The sequence below is a fragment of the Carcharodon carcharias genome, chromosome 22 (genome assembly GCF_017639515.1).
Source record: "Carcharodon carcharias isolate sCarCar2 chromosome 22, sCarCar2.pri, whole genome shotgun sequence".
Classification (NCBI taxonomy): domain Eukaryota; kingdom Metazoa; phylum Chordata; class Chondrichthyes; order Lamniformes; family Lamnidae; genus Carcharodon; species Carcharodon carcharias.
Genome location: NC_054488.1, coordinates 56,270,690 through 56,297,000, shown reverse-complemented (window position 1 = coordinate 56,297,000; position 26,311 = coordinate 56,270,690). Strand labels below are relative to the sequence as shown.

The following is a 26,311-nucleotide window of genomic DNA, read 5'->3' as shown; positions in this document are numbered from 1 at the left end:
GAGAATTATTCTCCCTGTTCTTCAAAATATTGCTCTGGGAAGTTTTACATCTAGCAGACAGAGCAGACAGGGCCTCAGTTGAACATCTCAGACTAACGCCTCATGTAAAAGACAGCACTTCTGACTGTGCTGCATTGTACTGGTTGGGAATGTCAGCTTGGGATTTTATACTCAACTCTCTGCAATAGGGCTTGAACCCAAAATCTACTGACCTCAGCCATGAAAGTCCTATTCACAGAGTGATGGCAAAAGGGGAAACATTCAGGGTATAATAAAAGCAAAATACTGTGGATGCTGGAGATTAAGAAGAAAAACAGAAAGTGCTGGAAAACCTCAGCATCTGTGGTGAGAGAAACAGAGTTAGCATTCTCCAATGACTCGAAACATTAACTCTGGTTTGACTCTCCACTGATGCTGCCAAACCTGCTGAGTTTTCCAACAATTTCTGTTTTTATTTTATTTTACATTCAGGATCCCCACTCCTGATCTTTCGGTTGATGCCAGCTGTAAAAGTGAATGTGTTTATTTGGCTGGGCTGTGTTGCTCCGCACAGCCAAACAGCTTGCAGACACTAAAGTCCCTGGGCTTCAAAATGAAGATTGTGTACTTAGCTCAAGTCTCAGAGAGCTGCCATCATTCATGAAGCTGTGGTCCAGTGGGAAACAATGACATCCAAACAGGTTGTCAGAAATTAAATGAGGGGAATTTGCACGAAACAGTAACCATGTGAAATTGATTACAGTTTTGGCAAATGAAAAACAACAGGAAATTTGTATGTTTCCTTGTGAATTCTTGAACAGTGAACACATACATTAATATAAAAACAAAAAAACTGCGGATGCTGGAAATCCAAAACAAAAACAAAATTACCTGGAAAAACTCAGCAGGTCTGGCAGCATCGGCGGAGAAGAAAAGAGTTGACATTTCGAGTCCTCATGACCCTTCAACAGAACTTGAGTTCGAGTCCAAGAAAGAGTTGAAATATAAGCTGGTTTAAGGTGTGTGTGTGGGGGGCGGAGAGAGAGAGAGAGGTGGAGTGGGGGTGTGGTTGTAGGGACAAACAAGCAGTGTTAGAAGCAGATCATCAAAAGATGTCAACAACAATAGTACAAAAGAACACATAGGTGTTAAAGTTAAAGTTGGTGATATTATCTTAATTAGCACATTTGTTTAGATAATATCACCAACTTTAACTTTAACACCTACGTGTTCTATTGTACTATTGTCGTTGACATCTTTTGATGATCTGCTTCTATCACTGCTTGTTTGTCCCTACAACCACACCCCCACTCCACTTCTCTCTCTCTCTCTCTCTCCGCCCCCCACACACACACCTCAAACCAGCTTATATTTCAACTCTTTCTTGGACTCACTCAAGTTCTGTCGAAGGGTCATGAGGACTCGAAACGTCAACTCTTTTCTTCTCCGCCGATGCTGCCAGACCTGCTGAGTTTTTCCAGGTAATTTTGTTTTTGTTTTGAACACATACATTACCCAGTTCTGGGTTTTTCCCTTAACAATAACTGACTATAAGTGCACAATATTGCACACTAATCATTTTGAGTTTCCTGAAATCATATCAGCAGACACTAGGGAGAGTTCCACAGATAAATCGAACATGCTTGTATGTGTATTGTATAATTAACATTCTCTATGAACCACTTCAGCAGCACTAAGTTTCTTTTCACAGATATCTGGTCAAATATCATGTAAATTTGGTGGAGAAATGAACCCATTAATGCAATTACAGTGACATGTCTCCTTGCCTGACACTTCTGAATAATTATCTCTTGTTAGAGAGTTCTACAGACATTAACTTCCTGGAAGATCGATGCACTGAATTCCATCTTAATTATACACCCTACTTCCTTCACATCGAACTACTACATTACTCTATATATAGCAATGGATCATTTTTTCTGTTTTGGTTACTTGTATAACAATTTAAGCGAAGCAGCAATGCAGAAGGTGATAGCTCCAATGTATGGCACAGTCAGGTACAGCTTCACACCTGTGAGTCTTTCCCTGGAGCGAATATTGACACTGTTGCGTTAATAATAAAAGGATATGTAATCCAACCGAGTTCAACTTCCACAGGCCTGAGATTTAATTGCATCCTTCCTGGGAGATTCTGGACAATTTATTCAGATTTCTAAACATGCATGCGTTCTTATTTAATGTGATTGCTTGGTAATACTGCAGGCTTTTAAAAAATTTCTTTCAGAGATATAAACAGCAATAGCTTCCTCGAATAGCATCAACTGTTGGAGTTGATCCAATCCATAAATTTGGACTGTGGGATCCAAGTATGGTGACCATATTGTTACAACCAGGTGAGGAGGGGTTGAATGGCTCCCCTCCTTTCCCTCTCCTCAAGTGAGAGCAACAAGTCTTTTTTTTTCTCGTTTGCCAGTTCAAGTAAGTACTTAACTGTTTATGTACTGTGGTCATAAAAGAACCAATAGGGTAGGTTTTCTTGAGTTTAACAAATAAAGAGGTTGGCTTTCTTGTACTTAAACCAATCAAAGTAAAATAATAAATAAGCACCAACTTTCACATGCACACACTCAAAATTCTCACACATACAAATACAAATAACAGAGTGGGGAAGGATAGCTTGGCCAAATTAGAGTCCATAAAAAAGTCAGTCTGTTAACTCGGCTGGCTTTAGGCTGGATTCAATGGTCTCGATGCTTCTGATTTAAAGATGTAGAAGACTTGGTTGTTCTTCAAGAGACCAGGTGCTTTGGAGAAAAAAGGAGGCAGGAGGGACCTCACTTAGGTCTTCTCCCTAAGCTGCTTGTTCTCACTTCTGCTGAGAAAACATACTTAAAACAAACAAAGAGTGGTTTGTCATGTGACCTTCCTTCTCCAACTGCCTGGTGTTTAAAAAAATATATATTTTCTGTGTATTTCAAAGGTTACTTGATTAGCTCATGTCTGGGAGCTAACTTAGCCAAGGTCCTATTGTCCAAGTGATTAGTGTTAATGGCTTGTCTTCAACACTAGTATACTTTAGGTGATTTCCATAGATGCCTTACTAATGAGACAGGAGATGTGAATCCTTCACACTCCCCTAAAGTCATTGTCTTTAGGTTTTGCAGACAGACTAATTCCACTCCAATGAATTGAAATGTGGAATGTATGGTAATGCAAATTAGGGTTAGCCATCTTGGGCTGTGAGTTCACATCACTTTATTTAGTCTCTGTGTTTTTAAAAAATCTGTTTTTATAAGTTCAATTCATGCTTTCAGCTGGTGGATTAAAAGTTATTATTTGGCATAAAGCATATCTTCAAGACAATATCAATGGATGCATCCCATTAGTCTTGTAAGCTACTCAAACCCAAAGAGGTATTGACTATCCTCAGGATTGATTCTTCACCTGTGACCTTCTGAACATTTTACTTGTACTCCCTTGAATATTAAGGATTAAAGGATGATCAAATTCAGGTATTTTAGATGATCACCCCTGTGCTCCCTGACCTACATTGGCTCCTGGTCAAGCAATGTCTTAATTTTAAAATTCTCATCCTTATTTTCCCTCCCTATCTCTGTAATCTCCTCCAGCCCCACAATCCTTCGAGATACCTGCACTCTTCTAATCCTGGTCTCTTGTGCACTACTGATTTTAATTGTTGCACCTTTGGTGATTGTACCTTCGGCTGCCAAGTCCCCAAGCTCTGGAATTTCCTCCCTAAACCTTTCTAATTCCTCACTTTATTTTCCTCCTTTAAGATGCTCCTTAAAACTTACCTCTTTGACCAAGTTTAGGTCACCTGACCTACTATCCCCTTATGTGGCTCGTTGTCTTATTTGGTTTGATAATGCTCCTGTAAAACACCTTGGGATGTTTTATTACATTAAAGGTGTGACATAAATATAAATTGCTGGCATTATCAAAGGAGTTAATAGCGTAGATAGAAAGAAATTATTTCATCTGATGTGGGGAGTCCAGAACAAGGGGGCATTATTTTAAAATTAGAGCTAGGTAGCTCAGGGCTGTTGGCAGGAAACACGTCTTTGCACAAAAGGTAATGGAAATCTGGAAATCCCTGCCCTCAAAAAGCTCTTGAGGTGGGGTCGGTGGGGTGGGGGTGTCAATTAAAGATTTCAAAAATGTCACTAATAGATTTTATTAGGTAGGGGTATTTAGGGGGGTCTTGTGGTGCAGTGGTAATATCCCCTACCTCAGGGCCAGAAGTTCTTGGTTAAAGTCCCACTTCAGGCCTTGATGACCATGGAAGGTGTGTTCAGAACATGGCCAAACAGATTGACTACCAGCCTGCAAATCCTTCCAATAAGCCTGATGGTGTGCGGGGAGTTTCCTGGTCAGCCATACTGCAGAAGGCAATGTCAAATCCCTGCAGTACTTTGCCAAGCATAATCATGGACAAATGCAATGCAAGTCTGTGATTGCCAATACCTCATAGAGCATGGTACCTGAAGGAGGAGGGGTTACTGAAACAAGGCAACTAAATGGAGTTAAGATACTGATCAACCACAATGTGATTGAATGGTGGAACAGGTTCAAGGGGCGTAATTTTATGGCCCCTCCCGCTGGTGGGTTCTTCCACTCCCACCAAAGTCAATGGACCTTTGAATGGCTTGCCGCACTTTCCGGCCCCACCCCTGCCACAACAAGGCTGTAAAATTCCATCCAAGGGGCTGAATGACTCACTATTCCCATGTTTGTTGGCTGTTGGCATTGTGCAGTGATATTCATTGTTCTCCCTGGAGATTTAACAAATACATTAAAGATATCTTCTGCTTTTTCCTTGCATAAGCTGCTGTCTACAAACCTAAGATATTGATGTTTTTCAGCTGGTTTCTATTTTGCAGGTCAGAACATGACAGGAACCTTATTTTATGAAATGGGGATGGTCATCGCACACTTTGCCTCAAGAGTTATAAGAGATGCACTTCCTACGTAAACAAGTTTTCTCGGAGATAAGCATCATTATTTAATGAGAATAACCTCAAGCGGTTGGGAGGAACATCACAAATAAAGACTGTCATATTTCCTCATTATGCCCAGAAAGGAAAGAAAAATAATTGTCAAGTGACCTGGTTAACTGAATACAGAACACTGTTCCAATTAGACTAAGAAACAGCCAAGGCACACTAAATAAACAGAGTTTAGAATGCATATTACAGTGGGTGAAGAGTTTTCACCACTGGGGTTTTGTCCTTTTATTAAAACTGTTTTCAACAAATAGAATACTTATAATGCAGATTTTTGCCAGAGCCAGTTATGGTTCTACATCAGTGCAAATTTTGCCAGCACAGTTAACATATCAGAGAAAAGATGTGAGGGAACAGGAAGTTCAGTGGGTTTGTTGGGTTCTGAAACTCACTTAATAGACAGGAAATTGAACAGGTTGTTTTACAGGTGAATCCTGCATTCCTGAGCTTCCTCTGTGTACTGTGCCCCTACAAGTGCAACAGGACATGATCTGACCCATTCTCTCCTCAACAGATTAAAGACAAACTGTAAAGGGGGTAAATGTTCTTCATTGAAAGCACCTCACCATCTCCTGACTCCCACCATCAGAGTAATAATATTCCTCTTCAAAACTGAACCAATAGCTGAACATTTTGGAAAGAAAAGCTAGTCATAAACTGATGTGGGGATCAGGCAAGCCCAAAATCTGAATGAGTTCTATTTGCTCCAAGAGTGATCGTTTTAGGAAGCATAATTATAGTGTTTGAAGCTGTGCTGGATTATAAATAGAAACAAATTATGAAAGGAATGGCTTATTCAGAATGCCCTTTTGAACTTAAATGTTGTTCATGCTACAGTGAATGAGTCTGGAGCCTGGGTGTGGAAGTCTGAGTGATGCAGCCTTATATTACGGAGCTGGTGATGTGCTGAGCTGGCCTGAATTGGATGGAACATTTTGTTTCATCGGCACCTGTTGCACTTTCCACACAGATTCAGAAAAAGACAATGCTAACCTTTTGTCATTTGCCAGGCTGTGTTGTCTTATGTCAGGACACTTCTGCTTTTGCCTATTTTAACAGAAACAGAAGTGTAACATGACAGGGACCTTATTTTATGACACGAGGATGGTCATCGCACACTTTGCCTCAAGAGTTATAAGAGATGCACTTCCTATGTAAACAAGTTTTCTCGGAGATAAGCATCATTATTTAATGAGAGTAACCTCAAGCGGTTGGGAGGAACATCACAATTAAAGACTGTCATATTTCCTCATTATTCCCAGAAAGGAAAGAAAAATAATTGTCAAGTGACCTGGTTAACTGAATACAGAACACTGTTCCAATTAGACTAAGAAACAGCCAAGGCACACTAAATAAAGAGTTTAGAATGCATATTACAGTGGATGGAGAGTTTTCACCACAAAAATGTCACAAAAATAAACATTAAAAAAGACATGTTTGCGCTTCTTCAACATAGACACATGTTCCATTTCTGGTTGAAGAGATACTTATCCTCCTGTTCCCCCTTCCTACCCATGTAGAGAAGGGTCTGCCCACTCTCTCATCACACAGGAAGGTTCACTCCCTATCCACAGCCATTTTGGCAGTGTCACTGAAGGGCGGACGACCATTCCCCCACAGAGACAGTCACTTCTAGAAGGAAAAAAATAGTTTGGACCAGTACTCTTATTTCCCAGTTTTTACTGTTTTTTTCTTCTGGATCCTGGGGGACTGCCATAGAAACAGCAGAAAGGAAAATGGGAAATTACCCACCAAGGAAAGAGACAATGAAATGAAGTGAACTCTCTCAACAATTACCATCTTTAGGCTTGACTTCGGATCATCTCCGCTGCCCCAAAATGCTTGATGTCCAAGGGAATGGACAATTTTCACATCCAGAGACAGTAGAAAGGATCACTGCTGTCCAAATAGATGTTCTCCCACTAATGATCACTAGTACATTTACTAAATCATTTTTAAAGCACATGCCAAACACACTTAGGCCTGGAACATTATCATTTCTTTTCACCTACACAGACTCAAAATACAATACCATGCTCCTAAATTCTGACTACCAACTGTTTTGAGAAGTAGATTATCATTCTACATTACAATTAATTATTTGGCTGCAGTTAAAGATGTCTTTGGCTGTCAGATGTTATCTGATGCATTGTAAGCCATGCCTCAGTGGGTAGCACTCTCATTCAAGTGCCACGCCAGAGACTTGAGCACAAAAATCTAGGCTAATGCTCTAGTCCAGTACTTCGGGAGTTGTCGCACCATTGTGCCTTCTTTTGAATGAACCATTGAACTGAAGCCACATCCTCTCTCTGAGGCAGGTGCAAAAGATCCCGTGACAGTACTTCAAAGAAGAGTGGGACAGCTCTCCCCAATGTCCTGTCCAATATTTATCCATCAATCAGTATGTCAAAAACAGATTATCTGGTCATCATCGTATTTCTGTTTGTGGGAGCCCATTTGCTACATTGCAACCGTGACGACACTTCAAAAAGTGCTTTGGGATGTTGTGAAGTTGTGAAAGGTGCTAAATAAATGCAAGTTCTTTCTTTCTAACACTGATAGATGGATGGATTTGATCGCACCAGAGAAACAGAAGCAGCTGTCACTGTGTGCCTTGGACAATGCACAATGTCAGAGAGGTGCCTGAAGAGCTAGCAAAATGAAAATGCTGGCAGGGGAAATGGCTTGCACTTGCCACTGCCAGCACAACTGTAAAGGCAAATTGCCTCCCAATGTGCTGCTTGGCTGTTCCGGTGGGAATCCTGCATTTCATTTCTTTCACAGCATTGCCACCAAAATCCAGGCTGCTAAATGTAGCAATGGAGTCATATGATGGGCCATTAATGTTAACCTCTGTCCTAACATTTATTGTAAATTCTGAGTGAGAAACTGGACTTATTGCTATCGTAATATACTTCACTGATATAATAATGAGTCAAGGCAATTAGTTTGTCATAAATATAGAAAATTCTAGAAACACTCATTGCGTTCAGGTTGATGACCTTTCATGAGCACTGGGAGAAGTTAGAGATCTAACAGTCTATGAACAAGTGCAGAAGCAGAGTCGTGGGGAGGTGGGGGTGAAACCAAAGGCAAGGTCAATGCAACGGTGGAGGGAAAAAGTGACTAAATGACAAAAGAGATGATTGTGCACAGCAAAAGGAGATGATAACGGGACAAGTAAAGCAACGAAAGATGGGTCTAGAGGACCCATAATAACAACAGCAGAACCATTAACAGGACCTTCTGTCCAAGAATGGAACAGTGGTTACGATCAATTTATTTTTGCAGATTTAGTTTGAGGGATGCCTTAGAGGTGGCCCATTTTTATAAATATTTGCATAATGTTGCAAGATTGCCCTAAGAATACTGTGAATTAAGAAATTCTCATTGACTCCAGGAATTCTATAATATCAATTATTCATAAAACAATTCCAACGTTAAAAAGAGGTGGAGATTTGCAAAACTGAGAGAATCTTGCAGCACTGAAAAAGCAGACCATGTCTTTTAAAAAAAAAAAATTCTATTCTGCATTGGTTCCTGCATGTTGTATGGAGCTTTACATATTATTAGTTATATTATTCGGGTTCTTGTCCGATTTAAACTATTTATTTATTCATTCTTCCTGTCTTTAGACCACCTTTCCCTGTATAATGCACCATTTTCCAATTTAAAAAACCACTTATTCTCAGTCATCAGGCAGTGTGAGAGAGTGGGAGGCCTTCTGATTTTGCCCACCACAGTTTAGAAGTGGACTACCAGCCCTAGCCCCCTCAATTGCTTGGGGTCTCAGAACATGGAAAAACTGGTAATGGTTCTGCTGTTGCCATTTACATTCGAACTACAAATAATAAATGAAGAGCTACAAATAATAAGAATTACAAAAATAAATGCCCGAGGATTATGATGTTTAATGTAGGTGTTTGGGAAAATTATACTGAGTGCGATTGTTAACTTGCTACAGCCCCTTTGTATTTGAGAATTAAAATTTGCCTCCAAGCATCAGAGTTTCCTTTGCTCTACATCATCTAACATTTGTAAAAGGGAGTTTGACTGTTTCATTATGCGCTGCTCTGTCAATTGGGCTGATTTATTGTAGTCATACTGCAACAGCGCATACATGAAATCATTAATGTGGAAAATTCATGCATCGATCAAGCTTTGTATCGCTTGAGTGAACTCAGTGTAGTACACAATATCAAAATTCCCCCATGTGTTCCCATTGATCAGAAGCAAGCTGACAGCAATGCTTCACATCTGGTGGAAAATGCTTGTTCTTTTTTATTGAAAGTATTTCATGAAGGGTTTAGGTAGAATAAAGGCAGAAAACCCATTTCCAGTGGCTGGTGGGTCTATAACCAAAGAGTGCAGATATAAGGTGATTGGCAGAAGAACCAGAGGGACATGAGGATTTACTTTTAAAACACAATGGGTGGTTAGGAATTGGAATGTATTATCTGACACAGGGTGGTGGAGACAGATTCAATAGCATCCTTAAAACGGGAATTGAATAAATAATTGAAGGAGAAAAATTACAGGGATATAGGGAAAGAATGAGGAGAATGGGACTAACTGAATAGCTCTTTCAAAGAGGCAGCACAGACTTGATGGGCTGAATGACCTCCTTCCATGCCATACTATTCCGCGATTATTCAGTGCTAATTCACCTGGCAGGCAAAACTATTTCGGGGATGGGGGTGGATGGTAGCCCTTCAATGCAGCAAGTCAATCACAAGGGCAAGACTAGATTTTAACAGATAAGATTAGGATTTATTATTGAAAGGCACATTTTTAGAGCTCTCCAGGTGTGGATCTATGGACAAATGGTCTCCACGCTGTGGAACTGACTGGCGGCAGTCTCCAGTCTGTACTGAGTCAGTTGATCTCCCTCATGTCGGCAGTGGGAGATTGGGCTCAGTACCCCAGGTCCCCAGGTCCTAAGGCAGCTTGCTGGGAAAATCAGCTCCTGACTGTTGTCCAGTTAGCTCTGATGGGTAAGAGGTACGTGTGGGTTGCATGAGGGTGGGATCGGGCCTGCCCATGCTGCTTCTGTGCTCGAATAGCCAACTGACGGCCTGGGCACAGACTGGGAGAGTGGATCTTTGGAATTGGCATGAGTCAGCAGACAAAACAGAAATGCAAACATTGCCCTAATTCCAAACACGTATTTGTGCCGGTCAGTCACCTCTCTAGAAGGTAATGTTAACTTTGATGGCATAATGTTGAAAAAGCCAGGTTCAGGCAAGTCCATAGTTGTTTCAGTCACATTCTTCCATGTTCTGAGACCCCAGGCAGGTGAGAGGCGGTAGTCCACTTCTAAATGGTGGTGGGCAAAGTCAGAAGGCCTCCCCCTCTTTTACACTGCCAGGTGACTGAGATGAAAGGCAGGACTAGGAATAAGCGGTTGGGAGCAATGCATTTTTAAATTGGAAAATGGTGCACTATACAGGGAAAAGGCAGTCTAAAGACAGGAAGAATGGAAAATTAAATAACTTAAATCGGACAAGAAAAGAAGAATCTAATCACACAATGAAATTAGCAGTGATAGGGTGATATTTTGACCACAATGGGTTGCTCTCAAAACATTAATGGATTTTTAAACTTTTAGGTACAATACTGACTAATGGGGTGACCTTCATTAAAACATAGTGCTGGTAGAGAGAGAGGGGTCTCTGTCTTACCTGTTAACTCATTCTTTTAGGGGCTGCTGGACCTGCTCCATTTCACATCTACCGTCTGCATCTCAAATCTGTTTTAATTGAAGGTTGTCAGTGTTTTTATCTCTTTGTTGTTTTGTATATTCCTTACACCACCCATTGTCTTAGCCAGTCGCACATTATTTGTTCCTTTGATGTCTTTTATTGATTTAATGCCTCTGTCTACATCTATAACTTGACTGAAGTGATATTTCACATCATTCCACCTTCTGTGTTTGCCTTTTTTTCAAGAATTTTATTCCCTCCACTCTTCCTTTCCTTGATTCTACTAATAAATTGTCTTTTGGATCTGATGAAAGCTGCGAGCTCAAACCACTGAGATAAAACAAAAAACTGCGGATGCTGGAAATCCAAAACAAAAACAGAAACAGAAATACCTGGAAAAACTCAGCAGGTCTGGCAGCCAGACCTACTGAGTTTTTCCAGGTATTTCTGTTTCTGTTTTTGTTTTAGCTCAAACCACTGACTGTCCGTTCTCCCCACAGATGCTGACTGACCTGCTTTATTCTGTTCTTATCTGCTACATGCTGCCTGCCTTCTGCTTTCCCAGTAATTCTTGTTAAAATTAGTGACTGCCTTAGCACTGAACCTTTTCTGCATTTTCCTGTCCCTTCCAAGCAGTTTCCTTTCATACCACATTGAACGTAAGATGGGCAGTTATTGCAGCTTTAAGCACTTGCTCTGATCTTTTCTTGATATTAAAAACAAAAAATTGCGGATGCTGGAAATCCAAAACAAAAACAGAATTACCTGGAAAAACTCAGCAGGTCTGGCAGCATCGGAGGAGAAAAAAAGAGTTGACATTTCGAGTCCTCATGACCCAAAGGGTCATGCTGCCAGACCTGCTGGGTTTTTCCAGGTAATTCTGTTTTTGTTTTCTTGATACTGTCTGATATCCTGCCAGAGGTGTTCAAAGAAGCAATCTTTCCAGAATTACTCAACATCTTCGCCTAACTATCCTGCCCGTATACGTGACATAATAAAAGTACTGATAAAGAGAGAAAATGGTGGGAACACTCAATGTGCCTGGCAGCATCTGTAGAGAGATAGACAGAATTAACGCAAAAACAGAATTACCTGGAAAAACTCAGCAGGTCTGGCAGCATCGGCGGAGAAGAAAAGAGTTGACGTTTCGAGTCCTCATGACCCTTCGACAGAACTTGAGTTCGAGTCCAGGAAAGAGCTGAAAGGAGCTCTGAAAGTTTTCAGCTCTTTCCTGGACTCGAACTCAAGTTCTGTCGAAGGGTCATGAGGACTCGAAACGTCAACTCTTTTCTTCTCCGCCGATGCTGCCAGACCTGCTGAGTTTTTCCAGGTAATTCTGTTTTTGTTTTGGATTTCCAGCATCCGCAGTTTTTTTGTTTTTAACAGAATTAACGCTTCAGGCAGACAATCTTTTGTCAGCACTGGGAAAAGTTAGAGATGGAAAAGGATTTAAGTGAGCAGGGAACAGGGGTGAAGAGCAAAAAGGAAAGTGAGTGATTGTGGGGGGAGGCTGGAATTATTAAACATCAAAAAGGAGGTTATGCAGGGAAAAAGGAGGTGCTAATGGAACAAGCAAGTAAGCAAAAGATGGGTCTAAGATTGAAAATGACAAAAGCAGAACCATTACTAGCACTTGTCCAGAATAATGGAAGCGGCAATCATAGTCTGAAATTGTTCAACTCAAAGGCTGGGAGACCTGCCACAGGTGATGCAGCGGGCCAGCCAAAGGTGCACTGACTTACGGCGGGACCAGAATGTCCCAGCAGCGGATGGGACCAGAAAATCTCGGCCAAAATTAAATCCAGAGGACTGTAAAGTGCCTGATCAAAAGATGAAGTGCTGTTCCTTGAGCTTCCAATGAGCTTCATTGGATTAGCATAGGAGGCTGAGGTCAGAGAGATCAGAGTGGGAATGGGACAGTGAATTAGAGTGATAGGCGACTGGAAGCTCAAGGTCATGCTTGTGGACTGCACAGGATGTTACCACAAAGTGATGACCTGATTTGTGTTTGGTTTTCCCAATGTACAGAAGATCACATCATGAGCAGTGAATACCCAATTGAAAGAAGTACAAGTGCTGTTTCTTCTATAGAAGTACTATACTGTACTGCTATTATCAATCATGAGCATGGATGTGAGCTCCCTGTCAGGTAAATCTGATTGTGAATGGATTATATCCTACACTACTTCACCATAGTTTTTTACTTCCCTGTCAGATGATGGACCGATCAAAGCTAATCTGTCAGTTTCAGATCAATTTTGCCAATGCGAAATTAACAACTTGTAATTTCTTTGTGCTCACATCAAGAATATTAGCAGTCAAAAGGCAACAGGAACTGTTCCATCAACTTGTGCAGAAGAACAGCACATGAGGCTCACTGAAGGATCCAGAACTTTTATGATTAATGAAGGATCTTCAGCTTGCGATGACGTGCAATTACATCGATCTTATAGCACAGAAACAGTTCATTGGACCCAATTTTTTAAAAATTCTTTAATAGGATCTGTGCATACCTGGAAAAGCTAGCTTTTGTTGCCCCATCCCTAACTGCCCTTGAACTCAGTGGATTACTTGGCCATTTCAGAGGGCAGTTAAGAGTCAACCACACTGTTGTGTGCCTGGAATCACGTGTAGGCTAGACTGGGTAATGATGGCAGATTGCCTCCCCTAAAGGACATTAGTGAACCAGATAGGTTCAATGGTCACCATTACTGGGACTATGCTTTTTTAAAAAATTCCTTATTAATTGACTTGAATTTCTACCAGCTGTGATTTGGTGGGATTTGATCCATGTCCCCAGAGCATTCACTTGGACCGCTGGAATACAAGTCCAGTGATACTACCACCACACCACTGTCTCCCACACATTGGCTGGTATTTACACTCCAAACATTCCTAAATGACTAAAGGACAACTGGTAAGGAGGCAAGAGCCTAATTAGCATCAGTTTATTGAAAAGGGGAAAGTACCAAATGTCTGCCTGTGAAAGAACTAAGAGTCAGCTAGGATAACAAGTAATGAGACAGGTGAAGATGTCATTGTAATATCCACTCTGAAGGGTTGCCTTTTTATTATTGCATTTTTAAACTTTTTTATGTATAATATAATTTTGTTAGTAAAGTCATCTTTAAAACAAACTTTAACTTCAGATATGTAGCATTAAGACAATTTTTTCAGCTATTGACTCTAGAGTTAAAAAGCTCTATAACACATTCAGAATAATGTATTGTCTCAACTATATTAGAAATAATAATCAGCTTGACCATAACACCTATCCCTAGAATCAAAGGCATTATCTATAACATAAAAGCAAAAAACTGCAGATGCTGGAAATCCAAAACAAAAATAAAAATACCTGGAAAAACTCAGCAGGTCTGGCAGCATCTGTGGAGAGGAACACAGTTAACGTTTCCAGTCCGTATGACCCTTCAACAGAACTAAGTAAAAATAGAAGAGAGGTGAAATATAAGCTGGTTTAAGGGGGGTTGGGACAAGTAGAGCTGGATAGAGGGCCAGAGATAGGTGAAGATAGCCAAAAGATGTCATAGACAAAAGGACAAAGAGGTATTGAAGGTGGTGATATTATCTAAGGAATGTGCTAATTAAGGGTAGAAAGCAGGACAAGGTGCAGATAGCCCTAGTGGGGGTGGGGTGGGGTGAAGGAATCAAAAAATTATCTATAACCATGGTTTAGCTATATCACACAAACAGGTTCATTTTGAGCACAATGATGTTTTTCCTTAAAATAATCATTTGAGACTGTAAAGTGCAGCATAATTATTAACCTTTTATCCTCACAATAAAACACGACTCCGTGTATTCACTATACCCCCTGACCTTCCCCTCTCCGATGCTGAACGTTCAGTGCTCAGCAAAGGACTTAGTTTCATACCCTTACGCCCTCACCTCAATGAATTTCGGGCTCGGCATGATACTGAACTCTTCTTCCGCCGTCTTCGTCTCCGGGCTCACTTCTTTGGGCAGGAGTCCTCTCCCAGTTCAACGGATCCTTTTACCCATCTTCAATATTCTCCCTCCACCTGGACCCCTCCCTCTGGATTCTTACCTTCTCTCGATCTTTTCATTGAGAACTGTCGGCGCGACATTAGTCGTCTCAATTTCTCTGCTCCTCTCACCCATTCTAACCTGTCTCTCTCTGAACTTACTGCACTCCATTCTCTCAGGTCCAACCCTGACATTGTCATCAAACCCGCTGACAAGGGTGGTGCTGTTGTTGTCTGGCGCACTGACCTCTACCACGCGGAGGCTGAGCGTCAACTCGCAGACACTTCCTCCTACCTCTCCCTGGACCATGACCCCACCACTGAACATCAAGCCATTGTTTCCAGGACTGTCACTGACCTCATCTCCTCTGGGGATCTCCCTCCCACAGCTTCCAACCTGATAGTTGCCCAACCTCGGACGGCCCGCTTCTATCTCCTACCCAAAATCCACAAACAGAACTGCCCCGGTAGACCGATCGTCTCAGCTTGCTCCTGCCCCACAGAACTCATTTCTCGTTATCTTGACTCCCTTCTCTCTCCCCTTGTCCAGTCCCTTCCCACCTACATCCGTGATTCCTCTGACACCTTACGTCACATCAACAATTTCCAGTTCCCTGGCCCCTACCGCTTCCTCTTCACCATGGACGTCCAATCCCTCTACACCTCCATCCCCCACCAGGATGGTCTGAGGGCCCTTAGCTTCTTCCTCGAACAGAGGCCCGAACAATCCCCATCCACCACTACTCTCCTCCGTCTGGCTGAACTTGTTCTCACGCTGAACAATTTCTCCTTCAACTCCTCTCACTTCCTCCAAATAAAAGGTGTGGCTATGGGTACCCGCATGGGCCCCAGCTATGCCTGTCTCTTTATGGGGTATGTGGAACATTCCTTGTTGCAGTCCTACTCCGGCCCCCTTCCACAACTCTTTCTCCGGTACATCGATGATTATTTCGGTGCTGCTTCATGCTCTCGTCAGGACTTGGAAAAATTTATTAATTTTGCTTCCAATCTCCACCCCTCCATCATTTTCACGTGGTCCATCTCTGACACTTCCCTTCCCTTCCTTGACCTCTCTGTCTCAATCTCTGGTGATAGACTGTCCACCAATATCCATTACAAACCCACCGACACCCACAGCTATCTCGACTACAGCTCCTCACACCCCACTTCCTGTAAGGACTCCATCCCATTCTCTCAGTTCCTTCGCCTCCGTCGCATCTGTTCCGATGATGCTACATTCAAAAACAGTTCCTCTGACATGTCCTCCTTCTTCCTTAACCGAGGTTTTCCACCCACGGTCGTTGACAGGGCCCTCAACCGTGTCCGGCCCATCTCCCGCGCATCCGCCCTCACTCCTTCTCCTCCCTCCCAGAAACATGATAGGGTCCCCCTTGTCCTCACTTATCACCCCACCAGCCTCCGCATTCAAAGGATCATCCTCCGCCATTTCCGCCAACTCCAGCATGATGCCACTACCAAACACATCTTCCCTTCACCCCCCTTATCGGCATTCCGTAGGGATCGCTCCCTCCGGGACACCCTGGTCCACTCCTCCATCACCCCCTACTCCTCAACCCCCTCCTATGGCACAACCCCTTGCCCACGCAAAAGATGCAACACCTGCCCCTTCACTTCCTCTCTCCTCACCGTCCAAGGACCCAAACACTCCTTTCAAGTGAAGCAGCATTTCACTTGCATTTCCCCCAACTTAGTCTACTGCATTCGTTGCTCCCAATGTGGTCTCCTCTACATTGGAGAGACCAAACGTAAACTGGGCGACCGCTTTGCAGAACACCTGCGGTCTGTCCGCAAGATTGACCCAAACCTCCCTGTCGCTTGCCATTTTAACACTCCACCCTGCTCTCTTGCCCACATGTCTGTCCTTGGCTTGCTGCATTGTTCCAGTGAAGCCCAACGCAAACTGGAGGAACAACACCTCATCTTCCGACTAGGGACTTTACAGCCTTCCGGACTGAATATTGAATTCAACAACTTTAGGTCGTGAGTCCCCTCCCCCATCCCCACCCCCTTTCTGTTTCCCCCTTCTCTTTTTTTTTCCCAATAAATTATAAAGATTTTCCTTTTCCCACCTATTTCCATTATATAAAATAAAAAAAAAAACCCACTAGAGCTATACCTTGAGTGCCCTACCATCCATTCTTAATTAGCACATTCGTTTAGATAATATCACCAACTTTATCTTTAACACCTATGTGTTCTATTGTACTATTGTTGTTGACATCTTTTGATATTCTGCTTCTATCACTGCTTGTTTGTCGCTACAACCACACCAACCCCCTCCACCTCTCTGTCTCTCTATCTCTCCGCCCCCCACACACACACCTTAAACCAGCTTATATTTCAGCTCTTTCCTGGACTCGAACTCAAGTTCTGTCGAAGGGTCATGAGGACTCGAAACGTCAACTCTTTTCTTCTCCGCCGATGCTGCCAGACCTGCTGAGTTTTTCCAGGTAATTCTGTTTTTGTTTTGGATTTCCAGCATCCGCAGTTTTTTTGTTTTTACGACTCTTACTTTTCTTAGCGTAATTTTTTTTTAGGCTTTTTCCATGTTAATGTGATCCAACTGGGAAATATTGGGATCCACACATGAGATACTAAAGAGCCGCATGCCGTAGACCCCTGGCCTCACCCATGTGTGTCAGTAGGTTATTTAAATATGAGAGGACTCACAGCCAAACACAGCCCTGTCCTCATCCGAAGATGCTTTCCCAAGCAAGCTGCTTATAAAGTACTTGTAATGAACAGATCGGCTTGTGTAATGCATTGTAAGCTCATGTCAGATTCCTATTATATTGGAAAACAAAAACAGAATTACCTGGAAAAACTCAGCAGGTCTGGCAGCATCGGCGGAGAAGAAAAGAGTTGACGTTTCGAGTCCTCATGACCCTTCGACAGAACCGATGCTGCCAGACCTGCTGAGTTTTTCCAGGTAATTCTGTTTTTGTTTTGGATTTCCAGCATCCGCAGTTTTTTTGTTTTTATCCTATTATATTGGGCTAGTTATGAATTTCAGATTGGTGACTTTTTCAGCTACTGCACCAGTTGACTCATAATTTCCAATCCTATGCTCATTTTGGGGGTGAAATTTATTGCACATTATTTTTAATGCACTGATTAGGACATCCTGCTTGCTGATTTAAATGATCCATCATCTCATTAGTGTTCATGGGGTTTTGCTATGAACAGAATGGGTGTCATGTTTGCCTACATAACAACAGTTACTTCAAAGTGACTCAATATACATGAAATGCTTTGAAATGTTAATGAGATAAGGCACTTTATTTTAAACAGGTTAGTGACTGTTAAAACAGCAGACAGAGCAATTTCAAGTGAATGTATTAATCAATGTAATATAAATATCACTGCGGAATTTCAGCCATCAAGACAGTATAATGTTATAAGTATCATTTCCTTGTCGACCTTGCTCTTATGGTTATATGTTGCTTGACTTCAGAGTAAGGTAACAGATAACTTACACATTGGAGGAACAGCTTTGTACAGGTGCATACACTAAAAGGTCTACTGATGTCTGATTATGTGAACTCAAGCGAGTAAGATACTTGTCAATAAGTGATGAAAGAAAAGGAAAGACTTGATTTATACAGCAATTTCTACAACCACCAGACATCTCAAAGTACTTAACAGCCAATTAAGTACTTTTTGAGTATAGACACTGTTGTAATATAGGAAATGCTGCAGCCAAATTGCAGATATTGACCAGATAATCTATTTTTGTGATGTTGATTGAGGGATAGATATTGGCCAGGCTGCCAGCTATTACTCCCCTGCTTTTCTTTGAAGCATGCCATGGCATCTTTTACATTCACCCAATCAGACAGATGGGACTTGGTTTAACATCTCATCTGAAAGACGTTGTTCCAACAATGCAGCATTCCCTCAGTACTGCACTGGAATGTCAGCCTTGATATTTGTACTCAGGTCCTGCAGTGGGACTTGAACTCAAAACCTTTTAACAAAGGGAGAGTACTACCAACTGAACCAGGCTTGACACCCAAATGGATTATTTTGTATCAGAGTTGCTGCTTTTATCTCTAGTTTCAGATCTTTTTCTACATATATATCACAATGTTCAGATATGAAACTAGCAGTTAGCCTGCCTACTGGTCCTTGTGGAAGGGAAAGGCCCAGTATTTAACACAACCTCCCACCTGTGCTGACTATCTACTTAGGATGGTTTTTTTGCCTATTATTTTGATTGGCTGTAGTTATGATCCTTGGCCAGATCCCAAGACTTCGGCAGGCGGTCCGATTAGGAACCAGTCATGTTTTGTTTGAAATAGTTAAAGGTTGAGATTAAAGACCCCTGGCTTTTGGAATAAAACCACAAGGTTCCATGGGTTTCGAACAAACAAAGACAAAATTTACCACACAAGTTCAGAAAGATAAAACAAGCAATACGTATCTTATATTGAAACATTAGGGTAAGTACGAGGTACATGTGAATTAACAGACAAACTGTGGTTGAACACACCGCACTACAGAGTAAATGGCAGATGCAACCAAGACAGAGTCCATAGATTTCTCAAGAAATCACCCAGATGTTAGTCCCACTGTGAGTCAACCAATCTCAGTGAAACTTCATCTTTCTCAAGAGGGTTTCCAGAAGATCCTGCCTTGGAATTCTCTTCAAACATCTCTCCCACTCAGAAGGCTTTAACAATGGCCCACCTCGCAGGGTTTCAATCTCACCTTCTGAGATCCCTTCTCCCTGGATTCCCGAGTGACTCAACATTAACTCACAATCAGATCTATGGCCATGCCAAGCAGAACACCACTGCTCCAAAAGGATACATTTGCCCCAGTGGCCCACAGTACAGAGTTAGTCTGCTAACTGCAGCTCTTTCTTTAATTCAGAGCCTGTTTCTTTGATCCCTTCTTTTAACTTATTTAATAGAGCCTATTCCTCTCCCTGTATCTGTGACACTTCTTGCCTCAAACTGGCTGCCTGAGAGGAGTTGTTTATTGACCCTTGAATTGATCTGGGAAACCTATTAAAATACTCCCAGAGGGTCCCACCATTGTTACTCGGCAGGAACCACTGTTACGGCATTGGAACATCCTGTGCCTTTAAATATTACAATGGCCATAGACTGCGAATTTAATACACATAGGCATAAAGAATTGAATTCATATCACCGTTCAAAACAAAATATAATATGCATTTGAAATTACATTCTGCAATACTATAAATGCTTAACCAGTCACAATAAATTCTGCTACCTGCAATTTTAACCCATTGCGTTAACTCCTCTGGGAAACTAGCAAGGAGATTTGATAGGGACACATGAAGCATTTGCACAAATACATTGCTTATTACTGTTCCCAGACTATTGTGTTAATTCAAAGCCACATATCCCCGGGATGTCTGTCAGTCATTTACAAAGTAGTGATGAACTAAGGGGCTTAAATAGCATTATAATCCATGAAAGCAAAATTTAATATTGATAACTACCCAGTTTTATTTACAGCATTTTGAGCACAGTGACTTTTCAAATAATATTGATGTAGAGGTGGAGGGTCTGATGGGAGTGTTGTGGAACCTCACTGGCTATTTCTAACAGCTAGGCTCTGGGGACATTTTACCCTAAAAACAAAAGAGCTTAAGAATTAGGAGTAGGAGTAGGCATTTGGCCCCCTCAAGCATGAACCACCATTCTGTAAACCACTGGCTGATCCTCAACCTCAACTTCACTTTCCTACCCTGTCTTCATATTGCTTCATTCCACCACTGCCCAAAAATCTATTAATCTCTGTCTTGAATATAGTCAATGACAGTGCATCCACAGCTCTCTGCAGCAGAGAATTTCAAGGATTCACAACACTTTAAGTGAAAACATTTCTTCTCATCTAAGACTGTGGCCCCTTTGTTCTAGACTCTCCAGCATCTACCTTGTTAAGCCCTCTCGGAATCTTATATGTTTCAATTAGATAATTTCTGAGTATAAATTCCTAAACTTCTAAAAATTCCATAAGCTTCTAAACCCTAAACCACTTGAGCGGATACTGCCAGGTGTGGTTGGAATATTGGTTTTACATTCTGCCCAATTACACTCTGCATTTAAGCCAGTGGAGAGCAAAACCTGACAGGGATATAAAAGCAAAGAACTGCGGATGCTGGAAATCCAAAACAAAAACAGAAACAGAAATACCTGGAAAAACTCAGCAGGTCTGGCAGCATCGGTGGAGAAGATCACAGTTGACGTTTCAAGTCCTCATGACCCTTCAACAAAATCAGAACCTTCTGTTGAAGGGTCATGAGGACTCGAAACATCAACTGTACTCTTCTCCGCCAATGCTGCCAGATCTGCTGAGTTTTTTCAGGTATTTCTGTTTCTGATAGGGATATAAAACAGGCGACTGACCCAATTCAGTCAGTTTCCCATAGACCAGTTAAAGTAAACAGGTTAAACCTTCTCCCAGCCTGTAATTCACTATCAGTTTTGTTTAATACATGGAAGATTTTTTTTCCAAATAGCAAACAGGGAGGTTCACAGTTCACAGAATCCCCATAACCTTGCACATTCTTTCTCTTCAGATAGAAATCCAATTCCCTTCTGAATACCTCGATTGTACCTGCCTCCACCATCATCTCAGGGAGTTCGCTCCAAACTCCAACCGCCCTCTGAGTGAAAAAAATTTCCTTAAATCACTTTTACCCCCTTTGCCAATTATTTTGAATCTGTGCCCTCTAGTTCTTGATGCTCTCTTGATTGGGAACAGTTTCTCACTATTTACTCTATCCATACCCTAAGGATAACTCTAATAAGTCTTCTCTCAGCCTTCTTTTCTCCAAGGAAAACAGTCCCAACCTCTCCAATCTATCCTCATAGCTACAGTTCTTTATACCTGAATCATTCTTGTGAATCTCCTCTGTACTCTCTCCAATGCCTTCACATCCTTCCTCAAGTATGGCACCCAGAACTGGACGCAGTACTGCACATGAGGCCTAACTAGTGTCTTATATAAGTTCAACATGACCTCCTTACTCTTGTACACATACACTGAGATCCCTCTGTTCCTGCACCTTCTTTAGAGTTTCTCCCTTAATTTTATATTCTTCCTGCCAAAACGAATCATCTCACACTTCTCTGTGTTGAACTTCATCTGCCACTTGTCTGCCCAATCCACCAACATGTCTATGTTCTTTTCAAGTTCAAGACTATCCTCATGTTTGTAAAGAGTCCCTTTCACTCTATCGGAAAATATCCAAGAATAATCATTTTACAACTAATGAAAAAGAAAGACTGTATTTTCAATTTTTATTTCTTTCACCTAATGAACACAAGAAATAGGAACAGAAGAAAACTCGTTGGCTCATCAACATGCTCCGCAATCAATGCCAACATGGCTGGTCTTGGGCTTCAACTCCACTTTCCTGCTCACTCCCCATATCGTTTGATTCCCTGAAAGACCAAAAATCTGTTATCCCAGCCTTAATTATATTCAATGATGGAGCATCCACAATCCTCTGGGGTACAGAATTCAAAGATTCACAAACTTTTGAGTGAAGAAATTTCTCCTCATCTCAGTCCTAAATGATTGGTCCTTTATCCTAAAACCGTGCTCCCGTGTGCTAGATTCTCCAGCCAGGGGAAATCATCTCTCAGTATCTATCCTGTCAAGCCCCTTCATAATCTTGAATGTTTCAGTGAGATCACCTCTCATTCCTCCAAACTCCAGAGAGCATAAACCCAATCTATTCAGCTTCTCATCATAGGACAACCCTCCCATCCCAGGTAGCTCTCTAGTAAACCATCGATGTACTGTGTACAGTATTGGTCTCCTTATTTAAGGAAGGATGCCTTGGAAGCAGTTCAGAGAAAGTTTGCTAGACTAATACCAGGAATGGGTGGGTTGTCTTATGAGGAAAGGTTGGACAGGCTGGGCTTGTATCTGCTGGAGTTTAGAAGAGTAAGAGGCAACTTGATTGAAACATATAGGATCCTGAAGGGTCTTGACAGGGTAGATGTGGAAAGGATGTTTCCTCTTGTGGAAGAATCTAGAACTAGGGGCCACAGCTTTAAAGTAAGGGGTCGCTCATTTAAGACAGGGATGAGGAGAAATATTTTTCTCTCTGAGGGCCGTGAGTCTTTGGAACTCTCTTCCTCAAAAGGTGGTGCAAGCAGAGCCTTTGAATATTTTTAAGGCAGAGCTAGATAGATTCTTGATAAGCAAGGGGGTGAAAGGTTATCGGGGGTAGGTGGGAATGTAGAGTTGAGGTTACAATTCAGATCAACCATGATCTCATTGAATGGCAGAGGTGGCTGGAAAGGCCAAGTCGCCTCCTCCTAATTTGTATGTTCGTTTGTACCACCTCCATGCAAGTAATATTGTTCCTTAAATATGGAGACCAGAATTGCACACAATATTCCGGGTGCAGTCTCACCAAAGCCCCCATACAATTATAGCAAAACTTCTCTATTCTTGTACTCCAATCCCGTTCCACCCACAAAGGCCAACATGCCATTTGCTTTCCTAACTGCTTGCTGTACCTGCATGCTAACTTTGTGTGTTCCTTGTATGAGTACACCCAAGTCTCTCTGAACATCAACATTTACAAATTTCACACCTTTTAAAAAATGAGGCAGTATTTTACTCTGACAATGCAATCTCAAAAACAGATATACTGAATTCTATCATTAATCTGAACCTGATACAGACAGACTCTCCCTTTAAAAAACTGAAATATCTCATGCTGGGTTTTTTTTTCACCAGATTTTTTTTATAAAGAACTGCTTAAATTCCTTGGCATTCAAATACACAATAAAAACACTAGTAATTACCTTACAAATAATAATAGCTGTGTGTGAATGTCATGCTGGATTGCTCCCAAAATTGATATCAGGGACAGTAAAATAATAACTGTTTAAAAGTTCCCATTTTAAAATTCTAAGACAGGAGCAAGCAGAGGCATTTCCAAAACCCAGATCTGAATACTATTTACAGACAACTCAAAGCCTTGTCACGTATCCATTATTCCAAATATAAACCATTTGATTAGACAGCAACCTTGTGAATCCTCCCAACTGTTTTACTCCACATCGTTATGATTATGCACATGAACCAGTTGACCTGTATCAGCTTAGGTAACAGGAAATGTATGACAGAGGAGGCTTTGCAGCCCATCATGCCTGTGCCTGCTGAAAAAGATATCCAGCCTAATCCCACTTTCCAGCTCTTGGTCAGTAGCCCTGTGGATCATGATGCTTCAAGTGCATACTCATGTTTTTTTTTAAATGCGATGAGGGTTTCTGCCTCTACCACCCTTTCTGGCAGTGAGTTCCAGACCCCGACCACCCACTGGATGAAAAGAATCCTTCTCAAGATAAAGATAATTCAGGAATATGGGAACATAGCACAGGTTTAGGGCGAGTGCCCACAAATACCAACACACACTGATTGAGCTGAACGACTGTATTCCATGTTGTAACTTCCTTATACTATATAATATTCCTTTCTCAACTGAGGTATCTCTTCCTCCCTTTCAACGGCACAAACTGTCACCCATGTCCTTAGACCAGATCTCTCTCCTGACAGTGAAAGGGCCCAAGGTCCTTTTGTACCCTTCCTTTGTAATGCAAGCTTCCATAAACAGCAATGTGATAATGACTCTGTTTTAGTGATGTTGACTGATGGATGTCTCCTCTGCTCTTCTTCAAAATAGTGCCATAGGATCTTTTGAGCCTGCCTGAGAGAGCAGATGTGGCCTAGCCTGCCTGAGAGAGCAGATGTGGCCTGGGTTTAAGGGTCTCAGCTGAAAGACAGCACCCCCAACAGTGCCGCACTCCGTCGGTACTACACTGGAATGCTAGCCTAGATTTCTGTGCGGGACTTGAACCCACAATTTGCTGACTCAGCAAAGAGAACCTGAGTTTACAGCTGAGCTGCAATGAGTTTGTTAAAATATCAAAGCGCACAGCAAATGGGTCGTCAGCCAAAACACCGCCTCTTCTATCTGTGTGAATTTCAGCCACACTTTCCAGTTTCAATTGCTTTACTATCCCAGTGGTCTATCTGAGGAAGATCGCATTAAATTTGGGGACTGCGATGTGCTGTCTGCTCAAAGCTGGAATGATACACCCACCGCACAGATCATGACTGTCGTGAGAGGCAATAATGAGGGAAAGTGTGGATTAACCAGGGCCAAGCAGACAGCAAACACGGACATTACTGGTAGTCAAGAGTGTTTTTAATGCCTGTACGCTTTGTTTTCCTTCATAGACTAACTGACTGTTGGAATGTTATTTACAAAACACGAAAAGAGCGACACAGGCAATGCTGGAAATAGGAGCAAGTCACTCAGCATGGGAATGAGGTTAAGGTCTGGGATGGGATGTAATGTTGAAGTGAGTTCCGTTAAAATGTCCCTTGCGACATGTTGATCTTTATTCGTTAATTTGCTGTTAACAGTAAAAAGCACAGACATTTCTCTACGTATCACCGTTGCTGCTGATGTCCACAGTCCGATTGAGGTATACTTCAGGCATTAGATGTCCTGTCACTCTTAGTAAAGTTAATTCTATGAAATCGGATAAAAGTGCGACAGGCGTCCGTCTCCCTTGACCCTGAGGCCACCCCAGGCTTGGTTCGATCGAGATTATTTTCCTTAATTCTTTTGAGGGCAGTGAAAAGCTCTGTTCCCAGAAACAATATGGAAGGGGGGAAAAAATAAAATGCATTCTCTGAAATTTCTAATAATTTCACCCACAAAGCTCACAGGGCAAACGAAACATTAGACACATGACAAGTCCCAGGTTGTTGCATGGAGCGAAGACAGTTCCCGTTATGCATAAATAAGTCAGCTGGATTACATGCAACACGCCAAGTAGTTTCAGTGCAGGACAGTAATCTGTTGCTTATTCCGGTGTAGGCAAATGAATCTAACATAAATAAATAAATAAATAAATAAAAGCAAAATGCCGCGGATGCTGGAAATCTGAAATAGAAACAGAAAACGCTGGAAAAAAACTCAGGTCTGGCAGCATCTGTGGAGAGAGAAACAGAGTTAACGTTTCGAGTCCGTATGACTCTTCTTCGGAGTTATTATTTATAGATAAATCTTGATTTAATTCTTGTATGTGTGAGAGAGAGACATTTGCACCACGTATTCCAAAATTACACTTAAAATTAATTAGTACTTCACAGAAGAAAAAAGCTCCAATTTTCTCTTCACGGATCCAAGCCTTGGTTCCGCCTGGGCGCTTTAAAAAATTGTCTCCCACTAATAATAAATGTTATTACTATTCTTATTTTTTTCTCTCTCTCTTACCTTACGCAGGAAAGCCATTCGTGGCCGGTATTGCTGGCCCTGATTGAGGCTTTTGATAGTCATGTTGCCCCCTCGGTTTGCAATGTCTCAGCTTTGAGAATGAATTGTATCCAAGTGATGCTGGCAGTGCGCAGACTCGCCCCCGACCGGCCGCGCGCCGCTCCGGCTGCCAGGGCAACGGCGGCTCGCGCTCCGGGGAGCCTGTCAATCAGCGGCCGGCCGCCGGCCCCGCGCCCATGCGCAGACCCACTTGCCGCAGCTGAAGCGATCTGCAAGCTCGCTGAGCCTCCAGCGGAGAACTGCACCGGGAGAAGGCAACAACAACTTGCA

At 42.0% G+C, this 26,311-nt stretch overlaps 1 protein-coding gene across 1 annotated transcript in view; it reads right to left on the bottom strand.

The window, feature by feature from the left end:
• Positions 1-26,044, bottom strand: part of rgs9b (regulator of G protein signaling 9b) — an 89,171-nt gene extending 63,127 nt beyond the window's left edge. The window contains exon 1 of the mRNA XM_041216848.1: positions 25,982-26,044. Coding sequence (XP_041072782.1) covers positions 25,982-26,044 — 63 coding nt within the window. The remainder of the gene's footprint in view (positions 1-25,981) is intronic.
• Between the last annotated feature and the right edge of the window lie 267 nt (positions 26,045-26,311).